Source organism: Phyllobates terribilis, unplaced genomic scaffold, assembly GCF_046119375.1.
Source record: "Phyllobates terribilis strain yellow unplaced genomic scaffold, ASM4611937v1 Scaffold_9__5_contigs__length_417890890, whole genome shotgun sequence".
In the NCBI taxonomy this organism is placed as follows: domain Eukaryota; kingdom Metazoa; phylum Chordata; class Amphibia; order Anura; family Dendrobatidae; genus Phyllobates; species Phyllobates terribilis.
This window is the reverse complement of record NW_027362769.1, coordinates 205,071,281-205,095,444: the sequence shown is the minus strand read 5'-3', so window position 1 is coordinate 205,095,444 and position 24,164 is coordinate 205,071,281. Positions and strand designations below refer to the sequence as shown.

At 40.8% G+C, this 24,164-nt stretch overlaps 1 protein-coding gene across 3 annotated transcripts in view; it reads left to right on the top strand.

Annotated features, from left to right (window-relative positions):
- The window catches only part of GPRC5B (G protein-coupled receptor class C group 5 member B), an 86,634-nt gene that overhangs the window by 24,022 nt on the left and 38,448 nt on the right, over positions 1-24,164 (top strand). For all 3 annotated transcript variants that reach the window (XM_073647612.1, XM_073647611.1, XM_073647613.1), the window contains exons 2-3: positions 9,853-10,862; positions 16,233-16,345. In XM_073647612.1, the coding sequence (XP_073503713.1) occupies positions 9,857-10,862; positions 16,233-16,345 (1,119 nt within the window). In that variant the 5' untranslated portion in view covers positions 9,853-9,856. The remainder of the gene's footprint in view (positions 1-9,852; positions 10,863-16,232; positions 16,346-24,164) is intronic.

Genomic DNA, 24,164 nt, shown 5'->3' with positions numbered 1-24,164 from the left:
TTGGCGTGTGCCCTCTTGCAACTTTTCCATTAAATCCTAACAATGCGAGCACAGAAGGTCGGCAGATAGTTTATATATTTGACACCAGGGAATCTGCTGAAGGATGACTTGTGATGTTTCTACTTATTCATAGTCACATGTTTGTTCTAGAAAAAGGCAAAAACCTTGTCTAGAAATGTGAGATAAAAGTTTTTACAGATGTTATAACACCTCTACACAAGTAGCATTATAGGCCCTAAATAACTATGAAACAGAGAAAAACAACTGCACTGATTGTTTCAGAAAGATGATCTATTCTGTTTCTTTATGACGCTTTACAGAATTGTACGTACAATATATTCTTAAGGGAGAAACAGAAAATAATTCCTATAATTTTACTTTCCATTTTACCATTTTGTCCCCTAGCTGGCTGCTCTGCAAAAATGACCCAAACCGATCAGAGTTCTGCTTCTGGCTCTGACAGCTCTCTCTATGCTTTCCTCCCTCAGCTCTTCTTAGTGTTAGTGATGGCAGGTAGAGCCATTTGCACAGCAGATCAGAGCGTGGAGAGGTTGGAAAAGCATTTATGTTCTCAGGAAGGGCAGGATAAACAACTTACACAAATCCATCAGAGTTCTGCTTCTGGCTCTGACAGCTCTTTCTGTTTTTCTCCCTCGCTCTTCTTAGTGTTAGTGATGGCAGGTAGGGCCATGTACATAGCAGATCAGAGCGTGGAGAGGTTGGAAAGCATGCATGTTCTCAGGAATGGCAGAAAAAACCCCAGACCATTTGAATTATCTGGGTGCCATCCACCTGTATAGTCTGGATCCCTTCGCTTCTCCTAGATTCCTTCTTGTACCCGTTATATACGTTTGGCAGGTATCTTGGGCAAGACAGAGAGAAACAATATCCTCATGGCCAGAAATTATACATAAGATGTGCATTGTCACTGCTGTCTATGTGAAATTCATAGCAAGAAAGACAAGTATTAAGTGTTATGTCAAACTGAAATACAATAACCCACCTCCAAATTAAAGGGGTTTCCCATTGCTTCTAAATAGGTGTATATGTATGTATATATATATATATATATATATATATATATATATATATATATATATATATACAGTACAGACCAAAAGTTTGGACACACCTTCTCATTTAAAGATTTTTCTGTATTTTCATGACTATGAAAATTGTACATTCACACTGAAGGCATCAAAACTATGAATTAACACATGTGGAATTACACAGTTATATGAAAAAGTTTGGGCACCCCTATTAATCTTAAGCTTAATGTTTTATAAAAATTGGTGTTTTTGCAACAGCTATTTCAGTTTGATATATGTAATAACTGTTGGACACAGTAATGTTTCTTCCTTGAAATGAGGTTTATTGTACTAACAGAAAATGTGCAATCTGCATTCAAACAAAATTTGACAGGTGCATAAGTATGGGCACCCTTATCATTTTCTTGTTTTAAATACTCCTACCTACTTTTTACTGACTTACTAAAGCACTTTTTTTGGTTTTGTAACCTCATTGAGCTTTGAACTTCATAGCCAGGTGTATGCAATCATGAGAAAAGCTACTTAAAGTGGCCACTTGCAAGTTGTTCTCCTGTTTGAATCTCCTCTGAAGAGTGGCATCATGGGCTCCTCAAAACAATTGTCAAATGATCTGAAAACAAAGATTATTCAACATAGTTGTTCAGGGGAAGGATACAAAAAGCTGTCTCAGAGATTTAACCTGTCAGTTTCCACTGTGAGGAACATAGCAAGGAAATGGAAGAACACAGGGACAGTTCTTGTTAAGGCCAGAAGTGGCAGGCCAAGAAAAACATCAGAAAGGCAGAGAAGAAGAATGGTGAGATCAGTCAAGAACAATCCTCAGACCACCTCCAGAGAGCTGCAGCATCAACTTGCTGCAGATGGTGTCACTGTGCATTGGTCAACTATACAACGCACTTTGCACAAGGAGAATCTGTATGGGAGAGTGATGCGAAAGAAGCCATTTCTGCAAGCACGCCACAAACAGAGTCGGCTGAGGTATGCAAAAGCACATTTGGGGAAGCCAATTTCTTTTTGGAAGAAGGTCCTGTGGACTGATGAAACCGAGATTGAGTTGTTTGGTCATACAAAAAGGTGTTATGCATGGCGGCAAAAAAACACAGCATTCCAAGAAAAACACTTGCTACCCACAGTAAAATTTGGTGGAGGTTCCATCATGCTTTGGGGCTGTGTGGCCAATGCCGGCACCGGGAATCTTGTTAAAGTTGAGGGACGCATGGATTCCACTCAGTATCAGCAGATTCTTGACAATAATGTTCAAGAATCAGTGATAAAGTTGAAGTTACGCAGGGGATGGATCTTTCAGCAAGACAATGATCCAAAACACCGCTCCAAATCTACTCAGGCATTCATGCAGAGGAACAATTACAATGTTCTGGAATGGCCATCCCTGTCCCCAGACCTGAATATCCTTGAACATCTGTGGGATCATTTGAAGAGGGCTGTCCATGCTCGGCGACCATCAAACTTAACTTAACTGGAATTGTTTTGTAAAGAGGAATGGTCAAAAATACCTTCATCCAGGAACTCATTAAAAGCTACAGGAAGTGACTAGAGGCTGTTATTTTTGCAAAAGGAGGATCTACTAAATATTAATGTCACTTTTCTGGTGAGGTGCCCATACTTATGCACCTGTCAAATTTTGTTTGAATGCAGATTGCACATTTTCTGTTAGTACAATAAACCTCATTTCAAGGAAGAAACATTACTGTGTCCAACAGTTATTACATATATCAAACTGAAATAGCTGTTGCAAAAACACCAATTTTTTTAAAACATTAAGCTTAAGATTAATAGGGGTGCCCAAACTTTTTCATATAACTGTATACTTAACAAAAAAGTGTGAAACAACTGAAAATATGTCTTATATTCTAGGTTCTTCAAAGTAGCCACCTTTTGCTTTGAAATGCAAGTGAAGAACGCTTCACATCTCCATGTCCCTGACAGGAAAAACGCATGTACAATCCGCATGTACAATCCGCATGCGTTTTTTCTACCGGGGGAGATGCAGAAACGATCAGGAAAAATCCGGAGCATTTCTGCATCGTGGGCACATAGCCTAACACTATAAGATTGTCGTGAATTGGGTACAATACCTTTTTTTTTATCGGATTGCACCTCTTCCGATTTTATATGGTTGTGTGAGCGAACCCTTGAAGTGATGGAAGCTTTCCTTTAAAATGTAATCTTGTTCAGTAACACGTTCTGCATTTTGCCTGACTGATAAAATCACTTATGTGAAACTCTTTCAATCAAAATCAGTGAGATTTTACACTTCCGGATGATAAATAATTCAGGAATAAAGAGGGAGTAGATAGTAGGATACGGATTGTCACATTGTGTCGTGCTTTGTCTTCACTGACAATCTCCATGGTAATGCTGAGCTAAAATAGTTTAGCCACTAGAAGATTTCGTGTCTAGAATAAGGAAATTTAGGAAACCTTCCCAACTAGTTCCACCATTGAACAATAGCGCAGCGGGTCATTGTAAGGTCAGAATTTTATCTGGTGCCGCCTTACCCTGGACATTTTACATTGCTGCTCCACTTTACCGTTAAGATTGGATCCAAATGAATATTTTAAATTATTCAAATATATTTCATATATCAGGCACCTTCACTCTCGTTAGCCCAGAGCTTCAAATCTTTTATATTCATAAAGGGATTATGGGTAATTAATGTTGGCCACAATAAGACATGTTGGCTGAGGTTGTCATCATAAGAGGTTATTGAGGTTCTTCTTGGCAGAATTTATGTCACCATAGGGTTTTATAGTAATCCTGGTGCAGGTTTTGTGGACATGATACAGACATTTAAGTTGATCTGTCACCAGATTTCACAATATAAACTGTATACATTACTAAATAGATCCATTAGACCTGATGAAGCAGTTGTATTCACAGGGAAAATCCATATCAGGATTCAGTGGTGTAACTAGAGTCCGATGGGCCCCGGTGCAAAATTTTGACCTGGGCGCCCCACCCCCGTATGTTGGTCAGATGAATGGGTTCTTGTAGCATTTTAAATTCTATAAGGACATACAAGTTGTACCTCCTCCCCCCGTTATGTACTAATGTCCCGCTTCTTGGGCTCCATCCTGGTGTATATGTCCCCCATCCTAGTACATAACGTATGTCCCTTATCCTGGGCCCCATCCTGGTATATGCCCCCCATGGTGTTATGTATGTTCCCCATCCTGGTATTATATCCCCATCCTGGTATTATATCCCCATCCTGGTATATATGTCCCTTATCCTGTGTCCCTTCCTGCTATATATATCCCCCATCCTGGTATGTATGTCCCCTGTTCTGCCACTGTTCTTTAATGCATAGAAAACATATAAATGATTAAACTCACCTTCCCTTCGCTCCTCCGCTGCACGACGTCCTCTTTTGAAGCCGGCAGCTGACTTTAGCGTGCAAGTGACAGGAGCGGCTGACGTCACTGTCATGCGTCCCCAGTCACACGCACACCGATGTCAGCTGCTGCCCACTGATTGTCTGGCAGCATGTATCGCAGCGCACACACCCAGCGGGTCTCTGTGCCGAAATACACTTCAGCTGAATGTGCGTCCGAGGACACATATAAAGTTGAAGTTTGGGCTGGCGTTGGCGGGCCCCTCACCCGCACAGGGACAGTTGTGATATCTGCGACAGCAGTCGTAACACCCATGCCAGGATGGCTTTATAATCCTGATATTAACAGCTGGACTCATAAAATGCGTCTCTTAATATTAGGCAGAAAAAACAGTTGGATTTTACTGTCATTCTGACAAAGACTTTCAGAGGAAGCACACCAGCCTCATCAGGCCTAAGAGATCTATTTTAATAATGCATGCAGTTTGTATTATGAGAGATCCCCTTTTAAATGAGTGTACTCATGGCTGATAGCGGTTGCCATGTCACTCAGCTACATAGAGACCCCAAATTATATTTAGTGTGTGTGTATATTGTGAAAAAGTCACTGGCAAAGTACTGGAGGGGAGATATGTAGCACTGAGATTGTTAGCTCCAGAAATTAAACATAGGAAAAATGTTCCAGCACACGAAGGAATGAGAGGGGTTAATCAGCCATGTGTACTGCTTGGGTGAAGCAGGCGGCATCAGATGGACAGCGCTATAGGACTCACACCTACCACAGTGTAAATGATTAAAATAAAAATAAACTGTGATAAACTTTGCTTAACACAGGAAAGTTTGGTAAAAAGGTTTATGATGTTTTTGCTTTCATTGAGATTGGTAATTATTGGTCTGAGAGCAGTAATCTGTGCAGTTATTACTGACTGTCTGGGAAACGTCTCAAGAAACCGCAGTCTGCAACATCATCATCATCACATTTTATATATTATTCATTAGAAAAGTGTTAAGGAGAACAGGGGTCATGGCTGCATGTAATCATGTAATACAATTGTGCAAGTGGCTGCTGTTTAAGACATTTATTAAAGAGCTACATTAATCCTTACTGGTTAATGGGAACATCGCAACCACATCAGGTTATCAGTTCAGGCCTAAAGCGGTTATGCAGAATTAGAGCTAAAATTTTACTTTTTTTTTTTCAGGTACAACGCCACTTTTGTCCACAGGCTGTGTCTGGTATTGCAGTTTGACATCATCCACTTAAAGGGAATCTGTTAACAGATTTTTGCTATGTAATTTGAGCGCAGCATGAGGCAGGGGCTGAGACACTGATTTCAGCAATCTTTCACTTATTAGGCCGTTTTATTGTTGTTTCAGCACGATGAGTGTTTTATCAGCAGGAGATTATCAAGGCCTGGACTGGTGCCACCTTGAGTCCTGGTCTGACCACGCCCCCTGCACTGATTAGCAGCTTGCTATCAATAGACAATGTACATAGAGAGCCTGGTGTGGGCGGGGTTAGCTTTCTCAGCTCTGCTTCATTGCTACATCTAAAAACTCTGTGTCACAACTGCTGCACCCGGTAAACTAAGTGACACAAGGCTGGAATCAGGGTCTCTTTCCCTACCATTATACTGCTCTCTCAGATAAGGTGGCAAAAACCTGGTGACAAATTCCCTTTAAATGAGGATGAGCACCAATACCGGACACAACCCACAGACAAAAGAGGTGAATCAATGAAAAAGAAATAGCCAACCTTTTTTTTTTCTGATCTCAGAAAACCTCTTTGGAAGCTAAAGGCCCCCATACACATTAGATTAGCCAATATTGTTGGGATTGGCCTGAAGCCTTCTGTGCATGAAGGCCAGTCCAGTCAATAGATGATGTCGGCAGTGGCATAACTTGAAGTTCATGGGCCCAGATGCAAAACCTCCAATGGTGCCCTAAATTATTGCATGTCTTTAATAGTATTGGTCTTTTCATATAGGACAAAGGGACTTTTTGGGCCCCATGGGCTCCAAGGCCCGCTGCAATTGCAAACCCTGCACCTATTGTAGTTGGATGTCGGGAGAGAGAAAAGCCCGGCAGGGCCTGATTTCCGCTTGCCAATCCATTTGTTCTCCAAGAAGTAACTCGCCACCAGAGGAACTAGCAGTGGCTCCATCTTAGAGAACACAGGAGCTCTCAACCGAGCCGAGCATGCCTGTGTATGGGAGAAAATGCTGTTGTCTGAACAATCCATTGTCCGGCAGCTATTTATTGTGTAGGCTGGGCTTAAAGCATAACCGTTGTCTTAATTGTTAGTAGTGATGAGTGCAAGTGCTCGTTACTCAAGTTTGCCTAGGGTGCACCGAGTTTCGCGGGTGCTCGAGGGACGTGTTCGAGTCCCTGCACCCTCATGTTTTGCGGCTGTTAGACAGTCACAAAACATGCAGGGATTGCCCGTGTATGTCAATCCCCGCATGTTTTGTGTCTAACAGCCATGAAACATGCCGCCATGGGGACCTGAACATGTCACTGGAGCACTCGCGATACTCGGTGCATACCTAAGAATTCCACATTTTTAATTTGAAGGACTATTCCAAAAGTTATTTTAAAAGTTAAGCAGGTGTGTTGTAAGTTCCAGTAGATGGAAAAAGATTTCCTTGTGCTGTGAATGCGGTGTATGAAAAGACACTCGCAAGGAATGCAAGTTATTTTACCCTCAAGAAGCCATAAGTGACTCTCCAAACAACTCCATTGTAGACAAGTATGTGATGATGGCGTCAAGGGGATAACAGGGTGTAAGAAGGTGGAGATGGGCCTAATAGACTTTATCTGAATGTACCACTAAGACGGTCGTAACATTTGAACGTCCTGCTATGTTTTTCTGAAATGATCCAAAAGAAGAAGCGAGGACACCTAACTATAACCCCTGAGTTCATGTGATGCACCCATGGTAATGGATTCTTGAGGGTACCGAACTACACCTTGTATAGAGATTTTCCTTGTCAGACTACACCTTCCACATACCGGTCCTGTCTGCAAGACCACACATTTCAGTATCTGATTTGAGTGCCCACCCAACTCTTACCTACCTGATCTCTTTGTCGAACTATACCTTCTCCCATGTCCTGTTGAAGGTGGAAATGTAAAATAATTATGATAGACTTATGAAATGGGTTTCCGACAATAAGCAGTCATCACCAGTTCACGGGACAGAGAAATGTAAGACCACTGGCACCGCCACCACTAGGACCACATGAGTGTTCCAAGCCAGGTCCTCCTAACATGCCTCTCTGTAGTAATATATGGTTTGTAGTGGTCATGAGGGCCTCATGGACATTCTGGGAACGTTAACAAGAATGGTCCCATGACTCTAAAGCTACACTGGCCTAGGGATGTTCATTCCTTGATTATTTGACCTATCACGCAAGAATGAGCAAAAATGCTTGTTCATCATTTGAAATTATTTTTAAGCTTGCGTAAATATCGCTCTCAGCAGCACACCGTTTTTTGTAAACAGAACATGTGCTGCCGAGAACAATGATATTCTATGCGCACAGAACAATGTCTAAACAGGCTATTAAAGGGAATATGTCAGCAGGTTTTTGGTATGTAATCTGAGAGCAGTATTATATAGGGTGCACAGAGCCTGATTCCAGCAATGTGTCACTTACTGGACTGCTTGGTGCAGTTTTGATAGAATCCCTGTTTTCTCTGCTGTAGATCTAGCAGTTCTCTAAAAGCTGAGCCCTGTGTAACCCCGCCCACACCAATGATTGGCAGCTTTCTGTGTACACTGTACTCTGGAAACAAGCTGCCAATCAGTGGTGGGGGCGGGGTTACACAGATTAGCTGGACTGCTTTGCACGAGTCACCTAGTCCTCTAGTCATAATCTCCTGCTGATAAAACACTAATTCTTTTGAAATTACAACAAATTGCTGAGCAAGTGACACATCCTTTAAATCAGGCTCTCTGCCCCTACATTATGCTGCTCTCAGAATAAATAGCAAAAACCTGCTGACAGATTCCATTTAAACGACTGCCGCCCGTTTTGCCTGTAGCCAATCGGCGGGCATTTAACGGCTGGAGTCAGAAACCTTTTTTAATAATTCTAGGTCCAAACTGGGCAACCATTCGTCAACAACAAGTCACCCCAGCTATCAGGTGATTGCTGTGACTTCATCTTGTTAAACTCATGGGAATGAGTTGATATCCATAGAGGAAACTGTTGCACTCTAGTTCAAACAATACTTTTGAGTACTTGTTGCACAGTCCATCGAATAAACAGTAAACTATTAAGAATATTTTTTTAGAAAAGTTATTAGGTTTGTATGGTTTCATATTAGAAAAAACTTCGAAACACATCCCACTTTAGAAATAGTACAAAAATAGCTTTTTATTAGAAAAATCCAAGAAAATAACAAGAAATACATATGGATCACACTTAATTTTTGTAAAAATAGGAAAGAGCACGGAAGTTCTAGCCGAAACGCGCGTAGGGTGAGCAGGAACAGGTGGCATGCTCCTCAGTTGCTGTAAGTGAGAGACCTTTATGGATTATTATGTCCATTAAATGCCATAAAATTCTTTTATTTTTACTCCATGCAGCGACTGGGTAATGTGATGATTTGACTTAGGTGTCACAACGATGCATTCCTATGGGCACATATGAGTGAATTTTTTTGTATATATATTTAAGCAAAGAGCATCTATATTAACTGGCATTCCTTGAACATACACAATGTCAATTTAGATTTATTTGAATGCTAACATGGAATAGCCGTCTATTTGGTATAATATTTACTGATGTCTCTGCATTCGATTATTGATCAATCGTAGTCATTTTTCGCCATATATGAGCCTTTTTTATATTTAAACTTTATCCACTTGTACGCCATCTTTGCTTCCGTGCTCTTTCCTATTTTTACAAAAATTAAGTGTGATCCATATGTATTTCTTGTTATTTTCTTGGATTTTTCTAATAAAAAGCTATTTTTGTACTATTTCTAAAGTGGGATGTGTTTCGAAGTTTTTTCTTCTTTTGTCCTTTTCTTAATATTGTTATACTTCGATTATCCCAACATTCTAACAATATAAGTGCCATGATATGGGGTGTTACTGATTCTCAATATTAGATCCCCCCACATGTTCCATATTGTTAATTATGGTTTCATATTAGGTGTATTAATCCATTATAAAGAAACTCATCTCTCCGCGTTCTACCATGGACTCACCGTTGATACTGGTATCTTGTCAGCTGCATCACGTAACACATTTGCTTGGTTTTCAATATTATGCACCATAATCTATTGAGGTTAATGTTTTGTTCCATTTAGGTGATCTCGGAGTCTGAGATAATATTGTATTTCTGGACCTCCAGTTCCATTTAGAAAGTCATACTGTCAATTCGACTAGTAAGTTGACTGAGAACCTTAACCAATACCACTTTATTTATTTTGTAGAAACATGAAAACCCACCCAACTGTTGTTCTGCTCCTCTTTTTCGTGATTGGCTATGGCTCCTCAGAAAACTCCACAACGTCGAGAGGCTGTGGACTGGACATTTTTCCACGCTATGTATACCTTTGCGATCTGGATGCCATTTGGGGGATAGTTGTGGAAGCCGTAGCTGGAGCAGGTGTCCTTACAACCTTGCTACTTATGTTGATCTTATTGGTAAGGCTTCCTTTCATCACGGAGAAAGAAAAGAAAAGCCCATTGGGAATACATTTCCTTTTTCTGCTTGGAACTCTTGGATTGTTTGGCTTAGCTTTTGCATTCATCATACAAGAAGATGAAGCAATTTGCTCCACTAGAAGGTTCTTGTGGGGTGTCCTGTTTTCCCTTTGTTTCTCCTGTCTTCTTGCTCAAGCTTGGAGGATCCGTAAGCTCGTTCGGCATGGGAAGAGCCCATCAGGCTGGCATCTTGTCGGAATGGTTATATGTCTGATGTTGGTTCAAGTTATTATTGCTACTGAATGGATTATCTTAACGGTCGTTAGAGACAAGAAATTGGCCTGCAGTTATGAGCCAATGGATTTCGTCATGGTATTAATTTACGTCATGGTTCTTATGATGGTTTCCTTGGGCCTCTCGCTTTTTACACTGTGTGGAAAATTTCAGAAATGGAAAAAAAATGGAATATGCCTTATTATTACAACTTTTTTTTCTGTCTTAATATGGGTAGCTTGGATGACTATGTATCTTTATGGTAATAATGAACTGAAGAAAAAAGACCAGTGGAATGACCCTACTTTGGCCATCGCCCTGATATCGAGTGGATGGGTGTTTCTCATCTTCCATGCCATCATAGAGGTCCATTGTACCATTCTACCAGCACCACAAGAAAATACAACTAATTATTTTGATACCTCCCAGCCTCGCATGAGAGAAACGCCTTTTGAGGAAGATATTCAGTTGCCCCGGAGCTACATGGAGAATAAAGCTTTTTCTATGGATGAACATAATGCAGGTAAGAGGCAGAGTTCAATTATATTTGGAAATTTGAAGATTTTACTCCTATAGGGTATTTGATGACTATACGTTATGAAGATAAAGGAGTCAAGAAAAGCTTGATGCATGTTCCAAATGCAAAGAGTTTTTTTTTATAGTTTGTATCCTTGTAGGCACATACAGGTGCATCTCACAAAATTAGAATATCCTCAAAAAGTTAATTTATTTCAGTTCTTCAATACAAAAAGTGAAACTCATATATTATATAGAGTCATTACAAACAGTGATCTATTTCTTGCGTTTATTTCTGTTAATGTTGATGATTATGGCTTACAGCCAATGAAAACACAAAAGTCATTATCTCAGTAAATTAGAATACTTTATAACAACAGCTTGAAAAATGATTTGAAAATCTGAAATGTTGGGCTACTGAAATGTATGTTCAGTAAATGCACTCAATACTTGGTCGGGGCTCCTTTTCCATCAATTACTGCATCAATGCGGCGTGGCATGGAGGCGATCAGCCTGTGGCACTGCTGAGGTGTTATGGAAGCCCAGGTTCCTTTGATAGCAGCCTTCAGCTCGTCTGCATTGTTGGGTCTGGTGTCTCTCATCTTCCTCTTGACAATACCCCATAGATTCCCTATGGGGTTAAGGTCAGGCGAGTTTGCTGGCCAATCAAGCACAGTGATACTGGTGTTTTTACACCAGGTATTGGTACTTTTGTCAGTGTGGACAGGGGCCAAGTCCTGCTGGAGAATGACATTTCCATCTCCAAAAAGCTTGTCGGCAGAGGGAAGCATGAAGTGCTCTAAAATTTCGTGGTAGACGGCTGCGCTGACTTTGGTCTTGATAAAACACAGTGGACCTACACCAGCAGATGACATGGCTCCCCAAACCATCACTGATTGTGGACACTTCACACTAGACCTCAAGCAGCTTGGATTGTGGCCTCTCTACTCTTCCTCCAGACTCTGGGACCTTGATTTCCAGATAAAAATGGGAACTCTGGGACCTTGTGGAGTGTGCCAATGACTGCCTTCTGGACTTCTGTCAAGTCAAGAGTCTTCCCCATGATTGTGGAGCCTACTAAAACAGACTAAGGGACCTTTTTAAATGCTTAGGAAGCATTTCCAGGTCTTTTTTTATTATTTTAATTAAAGACTTTTGTGTTTTCATTGGCTGAAAGCCATAATCATCAACATTAACAGAAATAAGAACTTGAAATAGATCACTCTGTTTGTAATGACTCTATATAATATCAGTTTCACTTTTTGAATTGAAGAACTGAAATAAATTAATGTTTTGATGATATTCTAATTTTGTGAGATGCACCTGTAGGTCTGCTTGGAAGCTGTTTACAGAAAACAGAAGATTTCCAATCAAAATTATTTGCAAAATATTTTTTTTCTCATGTAGAGGCACAAAACGTGGCTGTAAAGGTATACGTACCCTATAAACTGTGAAATATTGTGAATATGTTATGCTAATTGCTTATTGTTGTTTCAAGTAAATGGGTCTAAAAGATCTGCAGACCTCCCCTGCTGACTCTATTTCTTATTAGCAATTGACTCTGAGCTGGGGGGTGAAGACTAGCTGCTGTGATCTCTCCCATACACAGCACACAGTGAGGGATTCATTCGTTCCATTCCTTAATTAGCACACGGATAGAAGCAGCAGGAAGGACATTATACAGCAGTACTGATCAAGGTAGATGTGAATCCAGCTCTGGATTGATGTAAAAGACTGGTTAGAAAGCTCAGCACTATTTTCTGTGTCTCCCTCTGCATGTTTTCTCACTCTGTTTCTTACTCCTACATCACCTTCCTCTCCACAAAATATAATAGTAGGTGTAACCTGACACCTAAGTGTGCTGGCAGTCTGTCTTTTCTTGAGTTACACGGAATTGAGATGTTTTTTCAGGGTGGATGATCACCTTGGGGAGGAGGGGACGAAGTGGCTCATAAGTGGAGAAATTAGCAGATTTCTTTGTTACGATATGATCTACAGTTTCTATTTACTTAGTTTTTTGTTTTATGCAAAGTTTGTTAAAAGTACAGTTCCCATTTAAGTGACTGAAAATTTGGCAAGCCCAAAATTAATGCTCAAAGTCACAGTATTTTTTTTTTCAATTTGTCTCCTGGGGATAAACCAGCTAGGACATAGTGAATGCTTTACCTCATCGTTGGTTGACGTCTGTGCCAAAATTAAAAATGTTTATTTTGTCTCTTGAGCCTAGCATATAAAAGGGGTTGTCCGGCCTTAGACCACGAGTCTTCAGTCACTCTGATTGCAGACTTATGAATTCTCACAGCGCACACTGTACGCTGTGAGGATTCTCCAGTGTCGGTGCCACGGGCAGCGGCTTGTGACCTCAAGTATGTGAGTTGCATACGTCACGTGCCAACTACACAGGCGTGGCCTCACTCAATGCAAGTGTATCGAGTGAAGCTGGAGACAGGCTTGTCTGAATGTGGCTGGAAGTTTGCAAATCGCATACTTGCAGTCACATGATCGCCCGGTCTCGGCGTCTGCACCGCAGAATCCCCACAGTGCGCAGTGCGTGCGCTGTGAGGATTCACAAGTCTGCAGCCACGGAGACTGACTGCAGACTTATAGCCTATGGCCACTCTGAGGAATACGTCGGGAGGATTCTCCAATATAACTCCCAATAGATGCCTTTAAAACAAGCCACTATATATTTAAAGGCTCACATGTTAAAAAAATAGCTCATGGTATAGGTTTTTTTTTTACCGCCTCTGTTTATAATAGTAGAGCACATAAACCATACAGCAAGAAAAAAGGTAAACCAATGTCTACAAGCTCAACACAGGTCAAAAAGAAACAATAAGATAATACGGATATACAATGGATTCTTACGGAATGGTGAACCAAAACAACTTATATTATACCGGCATACTAAGTGTTAATGGCCACTACGTGACTCTGCTCCTATGATTCTGTTATCTTGTCGGTTTCAAGACTTTTGCCCTTTGGATTTTCTGAACTATCCATTTAATTAATAGGTAGTAGAAATCATTAGATGTGCATTAAAACTGACAGACAAAATCATTACTGCACTTTCCCCGGTACAGCGTGTCTCCAGGAGTCGCCAAACGGCCTCCAATATTCTGAACTGTATTTCTTCTCAAAAAGTGAAGACCCCATATATTTTTTTAGGGATACTAAATATCCCTATTATTTTAAGGCTAGACCAATCCATATAGTCAGAGCTCTAAGATTGCTTTCAGCCTGTCTTATAGCCACCGTTTGGAGGTATAGATAGAAAATGAAAGCTCATAGGGCCACTTATTCAGCTTTGAGCCACCACACTTTAAATCCGAGGGCAAGTGTGGTGGCTCAAAGTGTGGTGTCTCGTTATTGGTAGCAAAGAGACATTTTAGTCCTGCTCCCAGTGCTGCATAAGAAAGCCCCATCCCAAGCGAGACTTTTGGATGGAGTTTGCATAAACCCCACCCTTTTGGTACTTCTCCAGATTTGCCAGGGTTGTATCACAAAATTGGGACAATCTTGACAAGTTCTGGACTGTTGTATGTTAGTGCTTTTTACCCTCTCTAACCATCTATGGTGCAGTGAAGAACTGGTCGACTCTTGGTTCTGAGACCAAATTTTTCATCCCTTTCTGCTTGTGTGACCTGTGCGGATTTAGACATCTGTGCGGATGAGCTGGGGATCATCATATCCATGATGGGTAGGGAGTTTTCAGCTGGCCAGTTGCCTGGATTCCCATGGTAAGTAAAGCTCCTTTAAGAAATCTAAAAACATCTAGAAATCTTTTTCTTCTAGCCCATTGCCCCATTTTCTTTAAAACGCGCCCTGGGGTGGCCTTGCCAGAAAGGACATCCGATCATCAGGGTCATAGCGGATTCAGGCAAACGTCTTTGGTCCATTCAATTTTTGTAGATAAAATGTAGCTTTTATTCCTGCACACCATTCTGAGCAGATAAAATAAAAATATAAAAGAATCCATTATCAGGTTTATGTTCCTCAATCTGAGAGCTAATAATGTACAGGCAGAGACCCTGATTCTAGTGTCGGGTCACTTACTGGGCTGTATGCTGCAGTTTTGAAAATATCACAGTTTTATCTGCTAGTCTTCTCAGTGATCAGCTTTGTATAGTTTGACCTACACCATTGATTGACAGCTTTCTGTTCACACTATACATAGGCAAATAGCTGCCAAACAATGGTGTGGGAGATAGCCAGAGCTCATGATTATCGAGGACTACATAGCAGGAGCTCATCCTTGAGAGGACTAGCAGATCTGCAGCAGATAAAATTTTGTGAAAACTACAACAAGAAGCCCAGTAAGTGACCCAGCATTAGAATCAAGGGTTATCCCCTTACTTTATGCTGCCCTCAGCAAAAAAAAAAAAAAAAAACAGGTAACACCTTCTGGTTAAGTGGCTAGACAACCCATTAAAGCTAGCCAAACTATAGACTTTTCAGACTGAAAAATTACCCTTTGACCACCGGCATGATCTGTGGCTTAGTCTTGGCTTACACTGATGAGATGAATTTGTTATGAGCCATTTACGGTACACGACAGCAACCGAAAAAATCCAACATGGTAGATGAACTTTTTGATAGATATTTGCCATTGGTTGACATCTGTGGTGGTGGTTTGTGTCTTGAAAGGCGCATATGAACATCAGAAAATGTTCTAAAAAAGCCTTTAAATGGGTTTTCCATTACTTAGATCTTTGGATAGGTCATCAGTATCAGATCAATGGAACCAAGAAGCAGAACATTCACTGATCAGCTGTTTTCAGCATTAGTGGTGGCCAGAAGTGAGAAGTGTACAGAGCAGAACAGCACAGCTGAGCTCAGTCGCCGCACCTGAGAACAGCAACTACACAGTATACAGAGCCGTGCTCAATAAATTGTTTAGATCTGGCTCTACAAACAGCTGATCGGTGAGGGTGCCGGATGTCATAAGCCCACCAATCTGATATTAATGTCTCCATAGATTAGGTCATCAATATCTGAGTAGAGGACAGCTACTTTAAGTACTGATATTTGGTATGAATTAGCTCTGTGGCTACTTCATTCTCAGGGTCAAGATATCCTCTAGATTTGCCGTACTTTAATGAAAAAACCCTTTCAAATGTATGGACATACTGGAAACTCAGATCATACCCCTTTATAGCTCATGATGATGGCAACTCAGTGTTATGATACTGGGTTCACTTTAAGAATTTTCTTAAAGGAATTTGATATGTGCTTGACTATGAAAAGAAACTTGTGGTTAGGCAATAAAGGCGAGGGGGGTAATTGATTGAGCATGGAGTTAACGCCTACCATTCTGCTGCTAAGTAACTGTATACTTACTTAAGACTAATCTACGTGTTTGCTCTGTTTTATGAAGCCATGCGGTCTGGGGGATTTCGCAATGGAAGTTTGGGAAGCAGACCCAGTGCGCCCTTCAGAAGTAACGTGTATCAGCCTACTGAGATGGCGGTTGTCCTGAACGGTGGAACAGTAAGTATTGAGCCAGTACAATGAATGAACTTGTAATAAACTGGACAATAGGAAATCTTCTACTTGGTATCTAGTTCTATCGGGAACACATCAATAGCTGCCCGGACCAATAAAGCAAATTACACATATGTTCAGTTTTTTACACGTCATGTCTACAAGGAATCTACCTAAAAATGTAGCAATTCTGTAAATACATTACATTACTTATCTTGAATAAACCTGGAGTTACACTTCTATTATAGTCCATATTTACAAGTTCCGATGTAAAATGATCCCAAATCTGCTCTGTACCAGCTATAATAATTTATGGCCCCGATTAATTAAGACTGGAGATTTTGTCTTGATTGGACAGCTTGTTGGATCAGACAATCCTCATTCATTAAGAGGCGAATCAGGCGAGGCACATAGTGGCAATTGCTTTAGTGTGCGCTTCACCACAAATCTTACTCCAGTCCTCTCGACTTATGGGTAGCAAACACAGCTGCCCGTCATGAATTTGACAAGCTGGGATCGCCACGCCCCATCCTGTTCACCCTCCTACTCCAGATCTGCCCACTCTGTTGGAGCTAGGCAAAAATGGCATGAAAACGGCAAAAGTCTTTTTGGCACAGCTTTTCAAAGCTTTGGGCGTGTACTTTTCTCCCTGTATGAGTTGCCCAATCATAAGCAGGCAGCAACACAGCAGAAAAAGAACATGCCCCCACAATAACTTAGTGTGTGAGATGTAAGAATGCAACTCTGATCTCCTGGTCTAACCTCCTGAATGATTAGATAGTTCTGGGAGATTATGGCAAGATCACTCACACCTTTCATATAAGGTCCTTGGGGAGAAGGGAAAGCACAGCTGAGTTTAGCTTTGTCTCATTACAAACCCATCGATCAGCTCTCCACCTTTCATAGCACTGTCAGCTCTGCAGTACTTCCCTTTCCCCACACTGAGTGTCTGGAGAGGTCAGTAATCACAGTTATGTCTGTAGTGCTCAAAAGTTGAATTGAGCACAACAGACATAAATGGGATTCATCTTTGGACAGGGAGTTTGGGGGAGGGGCAGGGACAGTTTCATGTCCACACAGAAACTCACACACTGAGAAACCTAAGCTATTGTGGGAAGTGTTCTTTTTCTGCTGTGTTGCTGCCTGTTTATGATTGGTCAACTTATACAGGGAGAAGAAGTACACTCCCCCCAGAGAAAACTATCTGATAACACCCACTTGGACTTAAGAAAAGTTAACTCATTAGGCGTTGCTAATAACGCTGCAACGAAGAGGTGAAATTAAACAAAATATATATTTTTTTACTCTGCTATGCAGCCACTATTATATTGCGTGTCCAGTTCAACATGAAACATTTGCAGAAAGTTGTTCTTTAATGTAGAAAAGTTATGTTTTCTAAGAATGCAGCACAACACAGCCATATATAAAGCATCTCGGCTAAGAGAACATCCACAGTGGGTGGAACTGCAGAGTATTTTCTGTTCACATTGACAGAACAAAAATTTTAAGTACGGTAGATTATTATAGCATCAAAGTGGAAATTTTCCGCCCAGAAATTGATCTATGGTTCGGATGTAAAACCTGCCTGTAGGAATATAACCTATACTTAAAGTATACTCATCTACTTCCATGTCAAGGACTTTTTGCTCCCATGGCTGATCTCCGTTCACTGGCCCCTTCCGATGGTGTGTTGATGTATGACCACTGCAGCCAATTATTAATCCCATATGCTACCATGTCATCATTGGAACTGGAAATATAGACTAAGGGATCAAGGCACCCAGGAAACCTCAGGACCCTAACACCAGAGTAGCGGAAGGTGCATGTACATTTTTTAAGATCAACTTTTCAAAACTGCTGTGAAAAATCTGTACCAGAATCGGCACAATTTGGTGCTGATTTTTTTGCTGGATGTCCCATATAATTCTGGGTGCAATTATTCCCAGCAAATCAAAGCCATGTAAGCTAAGCCTAACACAGGACCTATGCAAGATAAGTAATACAAAGTAATTACATCACACTACCCATCTGTAAGATTGGGAATAGTAAGAATTAGGAATCATACATATGTCTGTGCGGAAATCGCATTGTGCGCTGTATTGCGGTCAGTATGCAGAATTACTGGTAGATGTCCAAAAGTCCAACTTTTATTTGAGTTTCTGATGCTATGTGTGTATTAGGGAATTTTTGTGCAGTTCTCAGGGGTTACACGTAAAGCCATGACTAGCTTAATAATGGGTTTTCTAGTGACAATATTAGGTGATCCATCTCCTTAATACTCTTTATAATTCCAAACACGTCACATTTTTAGCACTGATACCGCTGCTGATTTATTTTACGCTTTTGCCTTTTACATGGTTTTTACTCATCACCAAAACAGATCAATCATTTTTCACTTAGCCGCAGGGGTTATATCCTCTGGGTGAAGATGCATTAGACAGCTTGTTCTAGCAATGATTTGTACTAGGCTTATTAGTCATTAGCCTCTCTCCTTCCCTCTCCAGAAACAATGGCTGGATATCCCTATAAGCTTTTAATGAGATATTCATGTCTGTGGTCATCTCACAACATCACACACTGTTACTCATATATCATTCATTGCACATGACATTACTAACACACTGATCAGGTAAATGATTATTTCTAACACGTGGCTATCACCCATGAACATGTAATCATCATCAAACTTACATTGTAGGTGTTTTTAATACATTATCATTGGGTAAATGCAAAGTAATTTCACTAAAATTATTGAGCTTGTCGAAGATTAGAAAAAAAAGGGTCCGCTCTGGTCTACGGGTTGGGTCTGGTATTGCAGCTTTTCCTGATTTCTAATTATTGATGACCAATTTAAAGGGAATCTGTCAGCAGGGTTTTGTTATGTAATCTGGGAACAGCATAGTGTAGGGGCAAAGAGCCTGATTTCAGCCATGTGCCACTTGCTAGGTTGTGGGTTCCTGTTTCGATAAAATCAGTGTTTTATCAGCAGGAGATTATCGCTACTGGACTAGGAGTCTTGTGCCTCCTAGTCAACTGCTCTGTGTAACCCCGCCCCCCACCACTGATTGGCAGCTTTCTGTTAATATACGGTGTACACACAAAGCAGCCAATTAGTGATGTGGGCAAGGTTATACAGGGCTCAGCAGTCAGAGAACTGGTAGATCTGCAGCAGAAAAAAACAGGGATTGTATCAAAATGACAGCAAGCAGCTCAGTAAGTGACACATGGCTGGAATCTGTGTCTGAGCCCCTAGATCATGCTGCTCTCAGATTACATAGCAACAACCTGGTGACAGATTCCCTTTAAGGGTGTGTTCAGTTGTTTTGCTGAGTTTTGGTAGCATATACTCTCCAAAACACAAGGAGTTAAAAAACAACAACACAAGTTTTAATTGGAGAGTTTCTGCTCGTAAAACTCAGAAAAAAGAAATCTTAGTGTGAATAAACCGTAAGATCAACTTGAAAGGATTTCAGTTGCATGTCTCCTGGTTTGGTTTAAGAAACCGCATCCTACAAATATTTTCTAATAAAATCTTTCTATTAATAATGCACAATGCATCTGTCAGGGAGAAAGACTGCTGCACAGAGCTCTAGTAGATCATTGCAGTGGATCCTACCCAAAAATCACCAACAAGTAGGTGGCTATTTTGAATTGGAGTTCAGAATTATTGACATCACATATTAAGGTCTGTCACACCTCGTATGGTCCATTGTTTTTTACATGCATAGGATATAAATAGGCAAGCAGTCAGCTGGTGGCTTGCTATTCCAAACGTATAGAATTTAACTTCAGTTTTTGGCTAGTGCTTCCCAGGTTTAGAAGAAAGCATTTGTAGGGTTAAGTGTCTATGTTGGCCTTTTGAGAGCCAATTAAAGTACACAACATTGAAAATCTCAAACCTCCTTATAAGCCAATGATACGTAGGGTTGATCTACGTCAGTTTGGTAGAGTCAGTTTTCCAACCTTCTTCAACCCAGATGGTCTTTTCATGGTCCACCGATTCATGTGTCTAACTACTTACTACTTCTACTGGATACTGTGTAATAGTTTATTCTATAGATGACCAGCAGAACCTCCTGGGTAGTATGATCTGAAGGAAACCAACCAACCTGGAGAACCTGCAAGATCTCTGCTGTGGTACCATGGAAGTGAGGTTTTGGTAGAGATTGGGTGGACCATGAACAGAAATGGGCCAGAGATGCACTCTAATCTTTCAATCCCAAAGTAACCCAAACCGCCCTGAACTTATAATTAGTTGGAGTAGCAGGTGAAAGAACTTAAAGGGGTATTCCTATAACTGGTTGTTATGGTAAATTGTAAAGATATGCCATAACATTATAATTGTGAATGGCTGCCCTCTGAGATTCCTGAAGAAGTAAAAAATTGAGGGACCAAGGTGCAGTATGAGGCTGCGTTCTCGTTCTTCCTCCATTCTAAAGGCCTCTGTACATATTAGACTAAGACATATGATTTTGGGAGACAGAGGGGTCGGGTAGTTTGAGGTTAAACGGCCGATCCTTTTGTTCTCCCTAGATATAAAGCTGTCACCAGTGATGTCCAGCAGCTCCTAACTCCACTCTGCCCATTGGGGAGTCAGACAATAGATATCTAAGTTGAGTGGTGAAGGTCCAGGCGAGTGGCTCGTATACCCAAGTAATACTTATCTATGAGCATTTATTATACATTCTCAATGGATACACTTCAGAAAGGACCTGGCATTGTTATATCAAAGTTTTTGGTTTTTTTTACTTAAAGGGGTTGCTTGGGATCAATAAAAAAAAATGGCCCAAGGTGAGGAGGTTTCATAAAATTAGCTTCTGGCTTAGGGTCAGGGGTTGTCTTTGCCCTCTTTCAACAAACTTTTGTCCATAGGCTCTGATATATGGTAACAAAAACCAGTTGAATGAGTTGTTGAGTTCAGTAATTGGCTGCATCACTGTTGAAGTGAAGTCACCGCTGCAGGCGATCAAGACAGATCAGGGCAGTGGTGGAGTGAGGAGGAGAAGTAAAGTTTAGTCTTTTTTGTTTTTACATACAACTGAGCCTATGGACAAAAGTTTATTGTAGGGGACAAACCTCTATTAGTAGTATATTTCTCTGTCTATATATTTTTTCGCGTTGGTCGCGTTCACACAGGCCTTTTCTATAACACTTTTTGGTTCTCCTTTAAAATAAGGCTATAAAGTTCTGTTTAGTTAGCGTTATTTTATTGACGTCGATGTAACTAATGAATTCCCAACTGCATTCACGTAGAAAGTTAATGTCCGCTCTGTGTGAGGCACTATTCATGATGGATGTGATCGATTTATCTGCTGCTCTCAGTCAAGGTCACATTACCAACGGGGAACACAAGTGAATGCAGAAATGATAGCTGGACTGGAACGACTACTATGTTATGTGTGTACGAAACCAACTGACTGCACTGCCAAATATAAATGACATATGTGAAAGGAGGCAATGATGCACGCTGTGGGTAAAACTGATTCTGGTGCATTAGAGCTGCAGGTCTGAACTGCACCATAACTTCCATCCCGACTAAAATAGGGTAGCAAGACACAGCTGAGATAAATGTTCTAATAATGGTCTAGACCGACTATATTACCAAGTCTAAAGGGAATCTTTCACCAGGTTTTTGCTATGTTATCTGTGTGATGTAGGGGCAGAGACCCTGACTCCAGCGTTGTATCACTTACTGGGCTGCTTGGTGCAATTTAGATAAAATCCCTGTTTTCTCTGTTGCAGATCTGGCAGTTCTCTGAATGCTGGGGTCTGTATAATCCCCGCCCATACCACGGATTGGCAGCTTTCTGCCTATACACAGCAACCTGCCAATCAGTGGTGGGGGTGGGGTTATACAGAGCAGGAGAACTACATGGCATGAGACAACTAGTCCTTTAGTGATGATCTCCTGCTGATAAAACACTGATTTTATTGAAACATTAACAAGTCACTGGAATCAGGATCTCTGCCCCTGCATTATGATTCTCTCAGATTACATAGAAAAAATATGCTGACAGATTCCTTTTAATAGCAAATCTAAACATTGGCCAATTGCTGAAAATTGAGTTTACGCTTAGATTGGACGTGGCTTACCTGGTCCCCGCCAATCAAGACAATGTACATCTAGCTACTAGAATATGGTTCTCTTGACTGATGTAGGAAGCAGTTTAGAAAGGATCCCATAGATCTCTTGATTGGTAAGGATCAGATAAGTTTATTTTTTGAGTTTGGAAGGGCTATCTTTTGGACTTAGATGGCTTGACTCTATGTTCTTGGGTTAGACTGGCCATAGACATGAGATATTTATCTGCAGATCATTGCCAGACAGACGTTTTCTGAATGACTTGTCAATCATGATTGGTCTACAAAGGTTGTTAGACGGCAAGCCATGAGTCAATGGTCTTGGTTTCCATTGATGGGATGTAGGTTTGTCGTTCTACATGTTTGTGTTACATTATGGTCAGTTGAAAATTATCTACATTGATGTTTTTGATCATCCAAAATCTGTAGTGTATGGCCATCACTGATACCAAATTGTCAGCAAATCTGTGAATGATCTGCATATAAATATTTTCTCTATGGCCAGTTTTAGACACTATGGGGCCAATTCATCATTGAGTTTGTGAATTCTTTTGTCTAGTTTTGTGTGTTTTTGCTCCTTTTTTTGCGCCATATTCATATTTTCATTTACTCCTTTTTTAAAGTCACTTTTTTTTTCCATCTGTTTGATTTTTTTATATATATATACAGTACAGACCAAAATTTGGACCCCTTCTCATTTAACGATTTTTCTGTATTTTCATGACTATAAAAATTGTACAGTCACACTGAAGGCATCAAAACTATGAATTAACACATGTGGAATTATATACTTAACAAAAAAGTGTGGAACAACTGAAAATATGTCTAGGCTCTTCAAAGTAGCCACCTTTTGCATTGATGACTGCTTTGCACACTCTTGGCATTCTCTTGATGAGCTTCAAGAAGTAGTCACCGGAAATGGTCTTCACTTCACAGGTGTGCCCTGTCAGGTTTAATAAGTGGAATTTCTTGCCTTATTAATGGGGTTGGGACCATCAGTTGTGTTGTGCAGAAGTCTGGTGGATACACAGCTGATAGTCCCACTGAATAGACTGTTAGAATTTGTATTATGGCAAGAAAAAAGTAGCTAAGTAAAGGAAAACGAGTGGCCATCATTACTTTAAGAAATGAAGGTCAGTCAGTGCGAAAACTTTGAAAGTGTCCCCAAGTGCAGTTGCAAAAACCATCAAGCGCTACAAAGAAACTGGCTCACATGAGGATCGCACCAAGAAAGGAAGACCAAGAGTCACCTCTGCTTCTGAGGATAAGTTTATCTGAGTCACCAGCCTCAGAAATCGCAGGTTAAGAGCCGCTCAGATTAGAGACCAGGTCAATGCCACACAGAGTTCTAGCAGCATACACATCTCTACAACAACTGTTAAGAGGAGACTTTGTGCAGCTGGCCTTCATGGTAAAATAGCTGCTAGGAAACCACTGCTAAGGACAGGCAACAAGCATAAGAGACTTGTTTGGGCTAAAGAACACAAGGAATGGACATTAGACCAGTGGAAATCTGTGCTTTGGTCTGATGAGTCCAAATTTGAGATCTTTGGTTCCAACTACCGTGTCTTTGTGCGACGCAGAAAAGGTGAACGGATGGACTCTACATGCCTGGTTCCCACCATGAAGCATGGAGGAGGAGGTGTGATGGTGTGGGGGTGCTTTGCTGGTGACACTGTTGGGGCTTTATTCAAAATTGAAGGCATACTGAACCAGCATGGCTACCACTGTTATGATCTGCTAC